At 37.6% G+C, this 18,545-nt stretch overlaps 4 protein-coding genes across 4 annotated transcripts; all 4 read right to left on the reverse strand.

Moving 5' to 3' along the window:
* Window positions 1-99: 99 nt before the first annotated feature.
* Window positions 100-9,104, reverse strand: LOC140161666 (uncharacterized). The gene is made up of 3 exons (XM_072184967.1): window positions 9,026-9,104; window positions 8,135-8,246; window positions 100-2,654 (listed from the first exon to the last, which is right to left on the reverse strand). The coding sequence occupies exons 1-3, from the start codon at window positions 9,102-9,104 to the stop codon at window positions 1,388-1,390; spliced, it is 1,458 nt and encodes a 485-aa protein (XP_072041068.1). The 3' UTR covers window positions 100-1,387.
* A 7,073-nt stretch (window positions 9,105-16,177) lies between these two features.
* Window positions 16,178-16,561, reverse strand: LOC140161667 (uncharacterized). The gene has a single exon (XM_072184968.1). The coding sequence runs from the start codon at window positions 16,559-16,561 to the stop codon at window positions 16,178-16,180; it is 384 nt and encodes a 127-aa protein (XP_072041069.1).
* Window positions 16,562-17,181: 620 nt separating this feature from the next.
* Window positions 17,182-17,754, reverse strand: LOC140161668 (uncharacterized). The gene has a single exon (XM_072184969.1). The coding sequence runs from the start codon at window positions 17,752-17,754 to the stop codon at window positions 17,182-17,184; it is 573 nt and encodes a 190-aa protein (XP_072041070.1).
* LOC140161669 (craniofacial development protein 2-like) lies at window positions 17,751-18,413 on the reverse strand. The gene has a single exon (XM_072184970.1). The coding sequence runs from the start codon at window positions 18,411-18,413 to the stop codon at window positions 17,751-17,753; it is 663 nt and encodes a 220-aa protein (XP_072041071.1).
* Window positions 18,414-18,545: the final 132 nt, after the last annotated feature.

Raw genomic sequence — 18,545 nt, forward strand, 5'->3', positions numbered from 1 at the left:
TGTTTACATTGGTAAGGTTTTTCTTTGATATGAATCCTTTCATGAACAGTTTTTTTACTTACATGTAAGAAATTCTTTTCACAATAGTTACATTGGAAAGATTTCTCTTTAATGTGAATCCTTTCATGTTTGGTCTTGTATCTTAATGTTGAGAATATCTTTTTGCATTGTACACATTTTTAAGGTTTCTCTTTGGCATGAATCCTTTCATGTCTGGACTTGTAACTGGATGTGGAAAAACTCTTATTACAATGCTTACATTGGTAAAGTTTCTCTTTGGCATGAATCCTTTCATGTGTGGTCTTGTAACTGGATGTGGAGAAACTCTTATTGCAATGTTTACATTGGTAAAGTTTCTCTTTGGTATGAATCATTTCATGTGTAGTCTTATTACCAAGCCAGGAGAAACTCTTATTGCAATGTTTACATTGGTATGGTTTCTCTTTGGTGTGAATCCTTTCATGTGTGGTCTTGTAACTGGATGTGGAGAAACTCTTATTGCAATGTTTACATTGGTAAGGTTTCTCTTTGGTATGAATCCTTTCATGTCTGGACTTGTGACCTGATAATCGGAAACTCTTATTACAATACTTACACTGAAAAGGTTTTTCTTTGGTATGAATCCTTTCATGTGTGGTCTTGTCACTTGATGATTGGAAACTCTTATTACAATACTTACACTGGAAAGGTTTTTCTTTGGTATGAATCCTTTCATGTGTGGTCTTGTGACTGGATCTGGAGAAACTCTTATTGCAATGTTTACATTGGTAAGGTTTCTCTTTGGCATGAATCCTTTCATGTCTGATCTTGTCACTTGATGTTCCGAAACTCTTATTACAATGCTTACACTGGAAAGGTTTTTCTTTGGCATGAATCCTTTCATGTCTGATCTTGTCACTTGATGTTCCGAAACTCTTATTACAATGCTTACACTGGAAAGGTTTTTCTATGGTATGAATCCTTTCATGTCTGGACTTGTGACTTAATTGTGTGAAACTCTTATTGCAATATTTACATTGGTAAGTTTTTCTTTGATATGAATCTTTTCATGTACAGTTTTTTCACTTCTTTTCACAATAGTTACATTGGAAAGATCTCTCTTTAATGTGAATCCTTTCATGTTTGGTCTTGTATCTTAATGTTAAAAATATCTTTTTGCATTGTACACATTTTTAAGGTTTCTCTTTGGTGTGAATCCTTTCATGTCTGGTCTTTTCACCCAATGTTGAGAAACCCTTATTGCAATGTATACACTGGAAAGGTTTCTCTTTCATATGAATTCTCTCATGCTCGGTCATTTCACTGGCTGTTGAGACTCTCTTATTACAATGCTTACATAGTTCTCTTTGGTATGAATCCTTTCATGTCTGGACTTGTGACTTGATGATCAGAAACTCTTATTACAATACTTACACTGGAAAGGTTTTTCTTTGGTATGAATCCTTTCATGTTTGGTCTTGTAACTGGATGTTGAGAAACTCTTATTGCAATGTTTACATTGGTAAGGTTTCTCTTTGGTGTGAATCCTTTCATGTGTGGTCTTGTGACTTGATTGTGTGAAACTCTTATTGCAATGTTTACATTGGTAAGGTTTCTCTTTGGCATGAATCCTTTCATGTCTGATCTTGTCACTTGATGTTCCGAAACTCTTATTACAATGCTTACACTGGAAAGGTTTTTCTTTGATATGATTATGAATCCTTTCATGTCTGGACTTGTGACTTAATTGTGTGAAACTCTTATTGCAATGTTTACATTGGTAAGGTTTCTCTTTGGTATGAATCCTTTCATGTACAGTTTTTTCACTTGCACGTAAGAAATTCTTTTTACAATAGTTACATTGGAAAGATTTCTCTTTGATGTGAATCCTTTCATGTTTGGTCTTGTAACTGGATGTTGAGAAACTCTTATTGCAATGTTTACATTGATAAGGTTTCTCTTTTGTATGAATCTTTTCATGTGCAGTCCTATTACTTGCCTCTGAGAAACTCGTATTGCAATGTTTACATTGGTAAGGTTTTTCTTTGGTATGAATCCTTTCATGTCTGGACTTGTGACTTGATTGTGTGAAACTCTTATTGCAATGTTTACATTGGTAAGGTTTCTCTTTGGTATGAATCCTTTCATGTACAGTTTTTTCACTTGCATGTAAGAAATTTTTTTCACAATAATTACATTGAAAAGATTTCTCTTTGTGAATCCTTTCATGTTTGGTCTTGTAACTGGATGTTGAGAAACTCTTATTGCAATGTTTACATTGGTAAAGTTCCTGTTTGGTATGAATTCTTTCATGAATAGTCCTGCTACCTGATGTTGAGAAACTGTTCATACAGTATTTGCATTGGTTGGATTCATCTTTGGTGTGGAATCTTTCATGTATGATTTCTTGACTCGCATTTTGGCACTTATATGTTCTCTCCGTGCTGATTTCTTTCCCCGCATATTTCTGACATATATACTGATAGTTTACACCCTTTCTTATATTTGCAATTTCTTGTTGGAAAGAACCATCTCTGTATGTATGTATCCAGTTCTCATGGTGTCTTATATGAACCAAATATCGACTGGTATCATAACAGAATCTTTGCCTGCAATACTTGCATGTTTGAAATGGTAGACGGTCGAACAAAGACACTGACAAATTCTCCATAATTCTGCAAGAACAAAAGAAACATACTGGTATGAAGGTGATGCAACCCAGTCTCTCTACTAAAGTGCTAATATTAAGAACTATACAACAGTCTAATAGTGCTAGTATTGAGCATATTTATATGGTTTTTAAAATAAAAAAACATATGCAAGGTTTTGTAAATTGGGGGCTTAAAAACAAAAAAGCTGCAAGCCCGGCAGGGTGCGATATATTTTTACATCATATTTTTAAAATTTTCCCCGTTTTTCATACTTACATTACATGCATTAGGGCAGGGGCAGATTGAATCTGCAATTAGTTTACCCCAGACAAATTAAGTTAATTTTTTAACAAAGAGTGTTGTAAATCATTATTTGTCATTTCATGTGCATTTGTTTTCACCTACAAACGTGCACTTAAGTAGTGAAAAAACACACATTGTGAACCGTGGACGTCCATGGTCGTAGGACAGTGGCAGAGAGTGATATACAGCATGTACCTTTGCATATGGTGTAGGGTCCTCTATCGTAGGTGTAATACTAGGTCCACAGTTTAGTTGATTAACTTTCATATTTTAACACATACAGAAATCCATGTTTGGATTATGATATGTCTGTGTGTGTGGGTCCACGGTTTCACTGTTAACAACCACACACACAATACGGGTCCATGTATGTCGGTGAAAACGTGTAGGGGTGGGGGTGTGTGTGTATATGTACATGTGTGTATAGGTATGGCGTGAGAGTTGACAGCGCTGTTTAAGTTCTATCAGGTTTACAATGCTACAAGGTCATTTTAACTCAAAAAGGGATTTCCCATCAAACACAATTTAACATATTCTACAGAAAAAGCTTCATTGTCGAGTTAAACGGTATAAAACGTTTAAATGCAGGGCTGTCAACTTTTTGGAATTGCTGGGTGTGAGACATCAGTGGTGTATCTATAGAGCTGTCCAAAATGGCCGTTATGTCTGAGGGAGGATGTGCCCCCCTGAGATTTAAGAAACTTTTTCAAAATGAAGAGCTAATTGAAGCGATTTGGTGGACCATTTTAATTGGCACTAGTATCAGTGTGTAAATTTTAGTCTCTAAAACACACGTCTGTCAATAATACTTGTTTATCAATCCAATTTAACCACAAGCACTAAGCATGGTAGTACAAGACACGCTCGATGTACGTCCATCCACCAACTTTCGCGCCAACACAAAAGCGCCGCAAATTGTGTACGATGTAGTTAATGGTAATGGCACATGCCCGGAGGAATTAAACCATATCAAGATCTGGGCGACCAATCACAAGCCAGATTCATTTAAAGATGCATTACATCATGGCCATTTAGTTAGGCCAGAAATTGGCCTAGCTTTACATAGAGACCTGTGCTAAAAATGTTAACCGCAATTCAAAGTAAGTAGTCCACTTGGGAAGCTAACAGAGTAAGTACGGTGACTGAAAAGATCAGATGTGATAATCTATCAATTACGCACAAATTAATACAAATCAGAGTTTTATGCTTGAATGTTGAAAGCAGAAGCGAAGGGGAGGGGTGTCTGAGGGGATGTTGCTCCCTGAGAAGTTGGAAAATTTTGCAAAATGAAGATCCAATTGAAGCCATTTATTTGGTGCAACATTTTTACACTATTTAAATCCCTGGGTTTAAATCATTGCTTTAAAGAGAAAAAAAGAGATTTTACTAGCTCTTTGCGTGAGATTTACTACCTAGGGCTGAGATTATACTACCTTGGTGTGAGACCATGCAAAAGTGACCGAATGCATGAGACTCACACCCAAGGCGTAAGAGTTGACAGCCCTGTTTTAAAGGTCAGGTCTATTGCAAAAACAAGTTTATCTCTATTCGAAGAGAATATTACATGACAAGTTGACACTCGTTGCAATTTTTTATGCGTATTTCTCCTGAAAAAGGAGAAATTGTGTGGGTCAAGTTCAGCCTCGTACATCTTCCCCCGTTTGGCTGTAGGTAAACGAAGCGGACACTATATATGCTCTCATTTACTTGTGTGACAAGTTTGACATCAGCAACAATAAGTTGTACTATTATTTACCATAACAATGCTGCATAACAATATGCAGACTATTGTTCTCATTTCGGAAACACACAGTGCACACAGTATTGTTACAATGCGTTTGCTTTGTAATATTTCAAATATTTAAAGAAATTATTTCAACAAAAACAGACTCCGAATGATTAATAACATTATGTTGGTTTTGTGTTAGATTTAAATCAGAACGATCAATGTAAGACAACGACTCATGAATGTAAAAATGCACTTGAAATTAGTGTAGGGTGTTACACTAAGAAAATATTTTTCAAAATGTACTAGACTGATGGGTTGAATTTTCTGAAATACACATTGGTTTACTATCATAAAGCCCTATATATCATCAGAAAGCTAATGGTCTGAACTTTTCAAAACTGCATTAAGAATTGATGGAGGGGTACACATGAATGAAAACCAGTACCCCAAGAGCATCATCAAAAATATAAAATGGGCTTGCATTTTTTACATTATTTCTTTTCACATATACCCTACACTCATTCTGATTCCATTTTTAGATTCCTTGGACCAATAGCTTTCCAAAAATGTATACTTTTACTATCATAGGGTGTATAGAATACCAAAAAAGGTGCAATATGTGACAGAAAAATCAAGGTGTGACGCAAAGTCGGCGAGTTCACGACGCATGGCCAGTTACAAAAGTTACAAAAATAAACTGAATGTATGTAAACAAAATATGGGGAATTCCAGAGTTTATTGACATGGGCATTGTATACTAACAAAACAGCTCATTTTTGAGATGTTTAAATTTCATTGATTTCATCACTCCATATAAATATAAGTAAATGGAAAATAAAAATAAAAAATATCAGAAAACACAAAATAAACGTTTTATATTGTTTTCAGCCATTGATAAATTGCTCATAACTCAGTAACCATACGTCCGATTTTGATGGGGTTTGCAGAAAATATTGTAAAAAAACTTCAAATTGAAAATTGCCGACAAGTGGCTCATTCCCCTTGATCATGTGACATATATATAATTTTCATTTGTATGATTTTAAACTTCAGAAAAGATGTGAAAATTAGGTAATACTGTACAGGGAATATTAGCCTGGTCACTGTTGATTAACCCTAACCGCCTAAGGGCTTTTTGGCGACGGGAAGGGAAAGAAGGAAGGAGTAAAGAGAGAAAAGAAGGAAAGAAGTTGTTTGCTCTGGGTGGGATTCGAACCCGAGACCCCTTGCATGCCAGGCACTGGGTCGGCGACACTTTGCCACGGGTCTTGGGGTTCGCTGGCCAGCGAAACCGTGCCTATATATCACTTAGGGTGATTGCGTCAATCACCACGTGGGATGCATGCACGAACAGCGCATATATCAAATAGTATTTTGTAATATACCGTCCTGTTAGGGTTAAGGAAGCCTATATTGAGTTTCGATAGTAGTAACTAACCCTAACGCCTAAAGGCTTTTTGACGACGGGAAGGGAAAGAATTAAGGAATAAAGAGAAAAAAGAAGGAAAGAAGTTGTTTGCTCTGGGTGGGATTCGAACCCGAGACCCCTCGCATGCCAGGCACTGGGTCGGCGACACTTTGCCACAGGTCTTGGGCTTCGCTGGCCAGCGAAACCGTGCCTATATATCACGAACAGCGCATATATCAAGTAATATTTTGTAGTATACCGTCCTATTAGGGTTAAGGAAGCCTATATTGAGTTTCGATAGTGGTAACCTAACCGCCTAAGGGCTTTTTGGCGACGGGAAGGGAATGAAGGAAGGAATGAAGAGAGAAAAGAAGGAAAGAAGTTGTTTGCTCTGGGTGGGATTCGAACCCGAGACCCCTCGCATGTGTGAATAGACTCAATGTCAAAGGCACCTATTCATAATGAATACCAAAGTCAACCAATCCTATGTCACAAGGCTGAATTTGGGTGTCAGGGTTGCCATTATATGCACCTTAACCAAACAATTGGGCAAAAATACTGCATTCAATATGTTTAACATGGTTGCATTTTGATAAGGAAGTAAATCATAATTTAACATTGAGGTCAACTTCAAGTACTAATCTGTGGTGAGTGTATGCGCAATTTAATTTATAATGATGGTGCCAACGGACAACTGATGAATCTTAAAAGATTTGATCAAAGTATAGATTTGTTGTTGTTAATGCCTCTTATTTCAATCTTTTGTCTGTCACTGATGAGATACTCTTAATATTTGCACCATCAAACAATCTTCTGTTTGGCTTCATATTATATACTATATATATATATATAGTATACTGCAACAAACTCCTTGTGCCTTAAGGCTGCGTTCACATAGAAGTATAGGCCTACTATTCGGGTATACTGTGTACGTTTTACAGGTGCACGCTATATAGTTAAATCGAGCAAGGCAATTTCATAGTACCGGGTCACATAAGGCTACGATCGCATAGAAGTATACTATTCGGGTATACGATGCACGTTTTGCAGGTGCACGCGTATAGATTAAATCGAGCAAGGTAATTTCATAGTACCGGGTCACATAAGAGCTATTCGAAAAGGCCGTATACCTGCGTATAGTATAGCATAGTGGGAATCACGCGTGCTCGCGTTTAGTGCAGCGTATACCGTCCAAATTTTAAAAACCTAAACCATATGTGGGCAAATTCATTTTTTTAATAGATGCACTATCTAATTCTGCACATTATGACACCTCATTGAATGCAATGTGACCTCAAGAAGTAAAGTTACAAGCATTTGATAAGACGAAGAAAATGGGTAAACTGACATACTAAGCTATTAAGCTATCTGAAATACGCTCATTCAATCAGGCTGAGTTCACATAGTATACTCCTATATGAACTCAGCCTGAACGAATGAGCGTATTTCGTATAGCGAATACCGTATACTTCTATGTGAACTCAGCCTAAAGCATGAAGTAATGTGTGATTTCAATAAATGTGTGATTTCCATATTTACTGTATTTAAAAAACACACCAGGGCCATGACATTTCATTAGAGGTCTTTTCTACAACAATTATTCCAGAAAAAATTGTTATAATGAAAGACAAAGATAAAAACAATTTTTATCGCGTCTGACGTCATCTGTCAATAAAATTCGAGCATGGTTTGTTTACAAGTGTCGTGATTATGACTTGCTGAACGCCGATTTATAACCGGGCGCCTTAATTTTGCACCTTTCGACATGCAAACCATCTCAAAAGTTAGGTCTTATAGTAGGAAACTTTCTTAACCGAAGGCACCATGTCCACAATGCCTAGAAAAGCTGCTTTTTGCCTTGTAAAAGTACGTAATTTTTCGCTATTCCTTTTCTCTGATCAGCACCAGATAGATCGGTCTTCCTTTTACGCACTGATTAACCTGTGTAAACCAATCAAGGATCGTAATTGACAGTGACACCAGACACGATAAATTGTTTTTATCTTTGTCTTTCATTATAATGATATATTATTTCTCTACTTTTTGTGTCCCTTAGAAACTTACCCTGGCGACACGTCCCGATGTGCTTCTGTTAGTTTCTGATGTAGCTCAGCAATCTCTGCTTCTGATTTCTTGTTTTGTTGTCTAGCTTCACACACTAGACTTGAATCAAACCCTGTAAAAAGATATCCAACATAATTACAATCAATCAATCATTTGGTCAATCAATAAATCAAGCAAGAAAGGAAGCAGGTGTGCAAGGACGGAAGCACACAACCAATCAATCCATAAACAGGGCCGGATTTACCTTTTTGGGGGGCTAGGCCAAAATTTGGAGGCCCCCAAACGCACCGTGAGGAAGGCATGTGCACTCAAGTGGCCAAGTTTTTAGAATTTAGTAGGACATTTGCGTGCAAAGCACGCGAAAACATTCAATTTTAGACTATTTTAGCCAAAATTTGGGGGCCCTGGGCCCGGGCCCATCTGGCCCTATGGTAAATCTGGCCCTGTCCATAAATCAATCAATCAATTCAATAATCATTTTTCAACATGTTTATATGCTTTGCATGCACATGTTGGAGGGGGCTTCAGGGTTACGAGACCCCTGGGGTAAAAGCAGGGGGTGCAAAAAGGAAGGGGCTGCAGAAGAAAAAAGGGGTGGCAAAAAGAATTATTACAGAAATAAAAAGTGGAAAAAAAAATTGGAATTATACATAAAAAAGTTTGTATTTAGGTTAAAACACCTGCAGTGGAAACTCGTTAATACAAGTTTTGATAATACAAAAAACCTGATAAGACAACTTGATTATCAGGTCCCTGGCACTGTGGCCCCACAAATTTTGTATTAAAAAGTTTCCACTGTATTATCCTTTTTTGGCTCTTCACTTTTTCAAACCATTGAAAAATAATAGGGGCAACCTTTTCAGGCTGTTTAAGAGGGGTGGCAAAATTCACCATTTCTCCGGTAGGAGCAGCCTGGGCATGTTACTGCTTTGTGTGTATCCAACATGTCCAAGAAGAACAAAGCAGCCATGGATTCAGGCATGGGCACACCGGGCCCGTGCCTCCCCTTGTCCAGGGTCCTAATTTCTTTTTAAATACATGTATGTATAATATAATAGTGAAAATTTGTCTATGAATGACTTCAATTGGACAGTCATTTTACAAATTTTCAGCTTTTTCAAATAAAAATTGTACATAATAATAGTGCCATAATTGTCCAGCAAATGGCTTCAATTAGGTCTTCATAATTGCAAAAGTTTCTCACTTCTTAATTCTCACTTCATCCTACCCCTGCATATGCATAAAGGAGTTGCCTTTTTCGCTTCTGGTTACTTGATGTTTAAAACAGTAATTTACACTAGTGAACACTGCACTTGTCCACAGATGACTTCAATTGGGCCATCATCTCACAAATTTCAGCTTTTTCAAATAAAAATTGTACACATTAATAGTACACCAAATGGCTTCAATTAGGTCTTCATTTTGCAAAAGTTTCTCACTAGGCCTACTGACAGCAGTGGCGTAACTAGGGTTGGTAGCCCTGGTAGCGCCCGAGGCAAGAAACAAAGTTAGCGCCCTATCCCCCACCTGAGAATATCTTAGATGCGGGCAGTGGCGTAGCTAGGGGCAAAGGATACTTAACGCCCCCCTCATTCTTGAAATAATTGCGCCAAAATTTTGGACAAATAAGGGCTATACACTAATTAATTTTGGTTACTAGAAGTTGACTTTCATCGCTTGGAGGGGCGCAGAATCCATGCTGAATTGGTCAATAAGGGTGGCGCCCGGGGCATGTTGCCCCCCTCTGACCCCCGTAGTTATGCCACTGACTGACAGGGGGCACATCCCCCCTCAGACACCCCCCTGTGTTGCGCAGCTGCACCGATGTTTCTCCTTTTGTGCTTCCCCTTTTCAAAAATCAGGTAGCAAAATAATCAACAAACTTTGTAACGAAGCAACAATATGTGTTGTTTGTTTTTGCTCCTTTTTTAATATTTAGGACTCAATCTCAATTTCTCAATTACAGCATTTGAGTGCTAATTGGATCAGATCCATTCAAAGATTTAAAAGGGTTTTCCCTTCTTACACCAATCATGTGTATACATGAAGACAAGGGCGTAGGCCGCTTTTACTGTGGAGGGGAAAGCCAAATTTTTGTCCCCTTTTGTCAATTTTTTGTCCCATTTCAGTCATTTTAATGACACTTTACTCTTTGCCATCCCCATTTTATCCCTGAACATTTTTGGTGGGATCCCCCCCCCCCCCAGCTCCCCTGGCTGTGGCACTGTATGAAAAGTACAAAGGACAAAGAAAGAAATTTAAGGAAATATTTAGTCCCTGCTGCTTTAATATTTTAGGGGATAAGACCTCAGCAGGGTAGGCAGAGCTGTTAATGGGGACAACTGCATGTATTGTTCATGCAAAACTTTTTAGTCCCCATTCATCATGGTGAATTTGAATGTGAGGATGAATTTCAAACGGAGATCTTGATAAAATCTCCAATTTCATACTATTTGAGCTAAAAAAACAAGGTATAAAATCTGCCTGTATTTTTACATAAAAGCCTACTTAGACCAAGGAAGTATTTGCCGAAACATGGGGACATTTGATATTGTGTCCCCCATAGGGGACACAATATCAAATATTCACATTTCATGGTCCTTTCTTAAGTCACCAAGAAATTTGTACCCCGGCCCGGTTGCTGAAGTTCTGTATACGCGCCCAAGATGCTTTGAATTGCTTTTTTCAAATTCAAAGTGTTTTTTTTGTAGTTTGGCACTTATTTATGAATTTTTATATGTTTGTACTCAATGACCCCCTTTTGACAACTTTGTACCAATGACCCTCATTTTACAGTTTGTTACCCCATGGTCCCCCTTTATTTTAAAGTTTCATACCAAATGACCCTCTTTTTATTCAGCTATATGTACTGAAGGACATCATATTTTTGAATATATACATTTTACCTGAAAGCCCCCTACTTTTAACATGGCTGAGGCACCTGCAACTTCAGATAGGGAGTGCCCCCCCCCCCAGGATATACATGTATTATGTGTCCAGTACAAGCTTGCATAATATTTGACTGGCGTTTTTTTTTATAGGACCTGATTCAAGACTCGAGATCACAATCAAAACGGCTATTTTGCTAATATTTGAGCTTGCATCATGGAATATGCATCAATTCCACGAGAGAAATTGACACTTGTAAAACGGATCGCACAGGGAAGCTTTGGTACTGTATACAAAGCATTATGGGAAAACCAGGAGGTTGCGGCAAAACGAGTCGACACAGAGGAAGGACAACGCGAGCTGAAATTTCTCTCCGAACTCAACCATCCAAATATTGTGAAGCTCATCGGGATGGTGGACAATGGAGTTGATGTTGATATCATTCTTGAGTTTTGTGACGGTGGGTCACTTCGATCATATCTCAATGCACATCGCGTTGAGCACTTGGGTCTGCAGTTTTACAACTGGGCAAAGCAAGCTGGACGACCGATTTTTCCCTTTCTCTTTTAGCTGACATCTGAATTCGTTGCAAATGGTCCTTGGGAGCTTGAGAAGGAGTTTGGTCATCAAGATGGGCCTGGGAAGCTGAAAGGAGCAAGAGATATTGCAGTATGTCCCAGTGGGGACATTGCAATCACATCCTTCTATACTCATGGAGTATGTATGTATAGTAATGAAGGGTTATACAAATCTCATCTGCACCTCAAGGACGAGATGGATCCTGGATGGACACCATATGCTAGGAATGTCACTGTCAATGCTGATGGTATCATCTATGTGACTGATAGGTGTTATGTACTAATGTACCCGCTAATGTATACTGCACAGTTTGTGTATAAAGGTAAATGTGAAGCCATGTCTCCTGATAATAAACTTTCTCTGTTCACATGGCTGCATGGTCTGGCAATAAATAGCAATGGTCAGCTGCTGGTAGGCCAGGTATTTAGTCCTATGTATATCAGCAAACACAGACAAGATGGATCCCACATTGCTAGTATCAAGGTAAACATTAAACCCTACTACCTGGCTGCTACATCTCATGACACAATTGTCATCAGTGATTTTGTGAGTGACACTATACAGATAGTACACAACACAGGACAAGTGTTGCATACTCTCAACACTAATAGACAGGTGTCATTCTGGAATCCTATTGGAGTGTGCTGCTATGATGACATCATATTGGTCTGTAACAGTGACAGCGTTAACAGCCCCATGTCACAAGGGAAAACGCGGTAAATCGCACATTATTTGCACATTATTTGCAGAATCTCTTCTCTTTTTCCACTATTTTGAAGTTTTTAAGCTTACTTAGCAGATATTGTGGTGATCTTTGGTGACTTTAGCTTTTTTGGGCGATTTATCTCTTTTTACCGCGTTTTCCCTTGTGACATGGGGGCTGTTAACACTCATGAGATCTTATGCTTCTCTGTGTCTGCTGAATACCTAGGATCTATTGCTGTTAGAGATAGACCATATGGTGTGACCATTGCCAAAGATAACTGTAAACTACTGGTGGTATGTAATGACAGTGTGCTTGTCCACAGCAGCTGATGGGAGTATCCCATTATGCTTTGCGGTACCATTATAGAACTGATTGTGGCATAGAAAATGTACACAAAATCCCACACATCAACTTTCAATTACTCTCTTAAATCAGGAAAGCTTAGACTTTTGTTTGAAAAAATATCACACAGAGTATTTTGAATCTATCAATAGCTCTCAATATCTAAGCGGCTCTTGTTTATATTTTGTATACATTTGCTATGGAGCAAGCAGATATACTGCAATGCATGATGGGATACTCCTTTCAGCTGCTGTGGTGCTTGTCTATGCAAACAAATAATTTCCGATGTGGATGCACTGTTAAGTCAATCGATCAGCACATAATCAGTGCTCAAAATTTTGGTTGTCCGTTCGCCCGGGACAACTAAAAAAGTCGCCGGACAACCAAAAATACTGATTCGGTTGTCCGTCGGACAACCATAAATCTGTAGCCAAAACGGACCTTTGTATGTACGGACAACCACAAACTTAGACGGACAACCAGAAATTGTAACCTGGTTGTCCGTGGGACAACCATTTATTTTCCTTTAATTCGAACACTGCACATAATCAAATGTGGTCAAATTGCAAACAATAAATACACGTTGATGTAATGATGCAATAATGCAATTCAAGAAGTTACAGGTGAGAAGCCACTATACAGCAGAAATTTAGCTTTCTTAAAGGTGGGTAACCTGATTGACATCCTCATCCCCCACTTTACCCTATCAAAATACAGATTTTGGTATCAGGTTAAAGCTCATATTTTTCTCATTAACATATTGAAATTAGGCGTTTCAAATCGGTATATTTCCTAAGAAATCTTCAAAAAACTGTCGAATTAGTCTCAACTATGGTATACCACATTTTCAACTTATTCAGCAATTTTTTGATAACATCTTTGGAAATACACTGATTTGGAACTAGTAATATGTTAATGAGAAAAATAGGATCTTTCATTTGATATCAATTTATTACATGATCATAATTCATGATGACTATCATTAATAAAAACACTGTAGACTACCAGTTTTACCATTCATTACGCTGTATTAAATGTCAGTAATCCCATAAAGAATTAGTCACATTTACAAGGAACATTTACATGATCTTTTTGCATGAATGCTTGAAAGGGACAACATTTAATGTTATACATAAGTTTCAGTGTGTAAAATTCATCCCAAAAGCATATAGTCCACAGGACATGTTGCTCCTAAAAGTAACCTGTCCTGCCTGAAAGTAACCTGTCCAAACATTTTATGAGTAATTATGGTTTTGATGTATCGGTGCTTGGGCACTGTCTTTTTGTGTAGTTATCAGTGGACACAATTTCCAAGGTGGGCAAAATTGCAAAGTCGTCCTGCTGACCCACTACCAAAATGACGTTACTGGGACATGTGCGCACGTATTGTAATGCTGAAATGGGCCGAAATAAGGATATATAAATTGTGGCCTAAAAAGCCAAACAGAAGATAAACATCACACATTTGGTCAATTTTATCCTGGTATTTCGGCAGTCGATATGCCACTACCAGTTTTAGGGTGCCGGTGGATGAGCTGGTTAGGAAAATAGCACATCCAAGACAAAGTAGCACGTCTCGGACATGCTGTATTTTACACACTAGCGTTTAGACTATTAAAGGAGTATTTCGTGATCCTAGCATCCTCTTTTTATGAAATTTTTTGGTAGATATCCATTAAAAAAAAGCTTATTCCCAAAATTTCAGTTGATTCCAATTTGCGTTTGCGAGTTATGCATGATTATGTGTATTACGCTGCACCGTAGACAAATGTGTTATAATTTTGTTCTGATGTCTGAGAACGAATTCAAATTTCACAATATTTTTGCAGAATGAATTAATCTGCAAGAAATATTTTGTACATAAACATTATGTAGCCAGAGGTTTTCAGTGGTATACAAATCTCAACTTTTTTTGAGAAAAGTGGGGGCTGATGCTGTGGACCACAAAATGCCCTTTTAATAATTGATGCAAACTTATTGTTGTATAATGGTAAATATACAATAGTCACTCACTAACAATATGAAAGCAATAGTTATTATTTATTGCTGAGTTAGCAGTTAGAACCAAGATCTTACATTTTTAACAACTCCACAATAATAATAAGAATTTGTCGGCTTCTTCCATAGTGGCATAAATTGGCTCACCTTGAATAAACATGTTTTTCAAGAAAATCGGGTTTGGAGAAGCTTATGTTGTCAAAAAGTTTATCTCTAATATTTTTGATAACTTTTTTGTCCACAATTTGTCCATGCTTGTCGACAATCAGGAAATTTGCTTTGTCAACAATAAGAAAATACTAAGTGGTGTTAAGGGATCTAAAATGAGCGTTTATTGCGTTTCGACAGTATTTTTTGTGGGACATGAGAGCACCTCAGACCCATCGAATTGCATTCTGAATACAAAGCATGTCTTTCTGATATCAAATAATTTTCATTTTTGAAAATCACAATATAATACAAATTTTATGACAAATTATAAAAATTTGATATTTTTCAAATTTTTGATATATAACAGTCCTCGAGTAAATTATATAAATCTAATGATATATTCTTAAAGTGTATGTAGCAGGGAGGAAAAGTTGACGGTCAATTGAAAATTTTGACCTTTCATATTGAAGATATATATTTTTTTCCCAAAAAGACCTAATTTTTTTTTTTGTTTTGGGAAAAAAATCCATATCTTCAATACGAAAGGTCAAAATTTTCAATTGATCGTCGGCATTTCATCCCACCTACATACACGTTAAGTATAAATCATCAGATTTCTATCTATCTAGGCTATGTCAATCCACTGTTGGATGTAGCCCTCCTCATGATCACTCCATACCTTTCTATCTAATGCTACTCTCGCCCATGTTGTACCAATATATGATGTTATATCATCTCTCCATCTCCTCTTCTGTCTACCTCTTCTTCTTTTTCCCATTCTTGGTTGCCATTCTAACAATCTCTTTGTCCATCTGTTATCATTTCTTCTGGCAACATGTCCAGCCCATCTCCATTTTGATTGTTTGATTTTTCTCAAAATGTCTGCAACACCCGTCAGCTGTCTGATGGTTGAGCACCTTACTTTGTCTCGCAGTGAGATGTTTAACATTTGCCGTTCCATTGCTCTTTGAGCGGATTGTAGTTTAGTTTCTAAGTATTTAGTTAATGACCATGTTTCAGAGCCATACATCATTGTTGGAAGGACACATTGATTATATACTTTCCTTCTGAGTGACATGGGTATATTTTTGTTGCATAAGATTTCTTTATGTCTTCCAAAGCAACTCCATCCTGCTTTTATCCTTCTCAATATTTCTTCCTTCGAACAATCCTTTAACCTCAGTGTTTGGCCCAGATATTTATACTCCTCAACTCTTTCAATTTCCTGCTCTTCAATAATGATATGTTTATCTGTTGCCATATTTGTCATATATTTTGTTTTTCCTTTGTGCATTTTCAATACCACCTTCTTGCTTTCTTTGTTCAAATCATTAAGTTGTATTTCCATGTCCTCCACTGTTGAGGTAGTAAGGGCAACGTCATCTGCAAATCGGGAGGTCTGTTAATTTTTCTCCATCAACATTGATTCCTCTTTCATCCAAAGGTAGTTTTTTGAAGATAGCCTCCATAGCTGCAGTGAATATCTTTGGTGACAACGTATCTCCTTGTCTAACTCCTCTGGATATCTTAACAATTTTAGAAACATCAGTATCCAGATGGATTCGAGATGTTGCATCTGTGTATATATCCTCCAGAATACAAACATACCCTTCATTTATTCCTATTTCTCTCAGTGCTTGGAAGAGATCCTGATGTTCTACGGAATCGAATGCTTTCTCGTAATCAATGAATCCAATACATAAGTCAAGTTGGTATTCGTTTGACTTTTCTATGAGTTGGTTTATTGCAAGTAGGTGGTCCATGGTTGAGGAACCTTCTCTAAAACCTGCCTGCTCTCGTGGTTGATGTTCAATCCAGTTCTTTCTTTAGTCTATTTTGAAGAATTTTTGTGAAAATTTTGTACAGATGTGAGAGAAGACTAATGGGTCTGTAATTCTTGATGTCTGCTTTGTCTCCCTTCTTGTGAAGAAGAATGATTTTTGCTTCCTTCCAAGATTGTGGGATGCATTTTTTGATGATGATTTGGTTAAACAGTTTTGCTAGATGGGTTATTACTTCACTTCCTCCCTCCTCGAGAATATCCTTTGTTATCTCATCTAGTCCTGGTGCCTTGTTTTTCTTCATCTCCTTGATTGCTGTTTCTACTTCACGAAATGTGATGTATGGTAATTCTGAGTTTTCTGGTGATGTTATTTTGGCTTCTTGGCTCTTGGCCTCCGTGTGTGAATTGTATAGTTCTTGATAGAAGTCTGAACATATATTGAGGATTTCCTCCCTATTTGAAGTTGGTGAACCATCTTTTTTTGCGCAGTTTTTGGATTCTGACCTTCTTTCGACTTTTTTTATTTATTTCTTTGGGACCTTTTCCCATTTCCAGTATGTTTTGAATTAGTTTCTCCTTCCTCTTTCTATTTCTTTGTCTTCATTTCATTCTGGTTGTTTTAACAAGCTCAGCATATTCTACTTTCTCTCTTGCTGTCTTGTTATCTTTTTCCCTGAGTTGCTTTCTTTTTGAGTTCAATTGGTCGATTTCAATATCCTCCTCTGTCTTCTGTTTGGAGCTTTTATTTGGAGGTGCTACAGATGCTGCCTCTTCTAAGATGATGTTTGTTATCAGGCTGCATCTGTCATCTATGTTGAGATGTTCATCTTCCAAGATATGAAATCTATTTTGCAATTGGATTTGAAATTCTTCCTTCCTTTCTCTTAGTTTAAGCAAGTTAACTTTCTTCTTTTTCTGGCTCTTGATGAATTTAAGTCTGGCTAACTTTCTGCTGACGTGAATGCAGGCTCTCACCATTCTGTGGTCACTAGCGATATCTACTCTCGTGATAACTTCACAGTTTTTCACAATTCCTCTCTGAGTACTGAGTATAAAGTCAATTTGATTTTTGGTATGGCCATTTGGGCTTTCCCAAGTCCAGTATCTATTCACATTTTTCTTGAAGCAGGTATTTGTGATCACAAGACTGTGTTGGGCAGCAAATTCTATCATGGTCTCACCCTTCTATTTCTTTCTCCAACTCCAAATTTTCCCAAGATATTTTCTTCACCTTCTTGTTGTTTACCAACTTTAGCATTAAAGTCTCCCATAACTATGGTATAATTTGATTTGTGCTCTTCCAGTGCTTTTGTGATATCTTCATAGAACTGCTCCACTTCATCATCATCATGGTCACTTGTTGGTGCATATACCTGGATGATGCACATCTCTTCCTTTCCAGCTAGCTGAAGTCTTAGTAAAATCACCCGATTTGAGTAACTCTTCACCTCTATAATGTTGTCTTTGATTTTTGAATGTATCAGGAAACCAACTCCTCTTGCCTTTTTGTCATCTTCTGTTGCTCCTCTGTTGTACAACCAAGCTCCCCCTTCAATCTCTTCCAAACCTTCCCCTTCTCTCCTTGTTTCTGCTAAACCAATGATGTCCCACTTGAATTCCTCTAACTCTTCCAACAAATGTTGTAAGGACTCTTCTGTTCTGATTGTTCTTGTGTTGTATGTGCAAATAAATAACTCTTGTCCAGTCTTCCTACTATTCTCCATTCTGAAGCTTCCACTCTTCCCCGCCTTGGAGCCTCCTCGTGGCTTTGACTGCAGAACTTCATTCTGAAGTCTTGCCTCTGAGTAGTTATGACTGGCGATTTCAACCATCTAGATGGTACCCATTATGGCCTTGGGTTCTCGGCCTTCCTTATTCTTGTACTTCATAATTCATGAGGGGTTTCTGCCATATACTGACGCGCTGGCAGGATGCGTGTTGTCTTCGAGTACTGTTAAATATCA

The sequence above is a fragment of the Amphiura filiformis genome, chromosome 10, assembly GCF_039555335.1.
Source record: "Amphiura filiformis chromosome 10, Afil_fr2py, whole genome shotgun sequence".
NCBI classification, from domain to species: Eukaryota; Metazoa; Echinodermata; class Ophiuroidea; order Amphilepidida; family Amphiuridae; genus Amphiura; species Amphiura filiformis.

Bases quoted from the DNA above. Each gene is read 5' to 3' on its own strand.
- LOC140161666 (XM_072184967.1), bottom strand. From the start codon at position 9,104: ATGGCTGCTTTGTTCTTCTTGGACATGTTGGATACACACAAAGCAGTA. The intron at 8,247-9,025 runs GTGAATTTTGCC...ATCTTTTTACAG, and splicing joins CTGCTCCTACCGGAGAAATG to GGTTTGATTCAAGTCTAGTG. The intron at 2,655-8,134 runs GTAAGTTTCTAA...TTGTTCTTGCAG, and splicing joins CATCGGGACGTGTCGCCAGG to AATTATGGAGAATTTGTCAG.
- LOC140161667 (XM_072184968.1), bottom strand. From the start codon at position 16,561: ATGGACCACCTACTTGCAATAAACCAACTCATAGAAAAGTCAAACGAA.
- LOC140161668 (XM_072184969.1), bottom strand. From the start codon at position 17,754: ATGATAGAATTTGCTGCCCAACACAGTCTTGTGATCACAAATACCTGC.
- LOC140161669 (XM_072184970.1), bottom strand. From the start codon at position 18,413: ATGGTTGAAATCGCCAGTCATAACTACTCAGAGGCAAGACTTCAGAAT.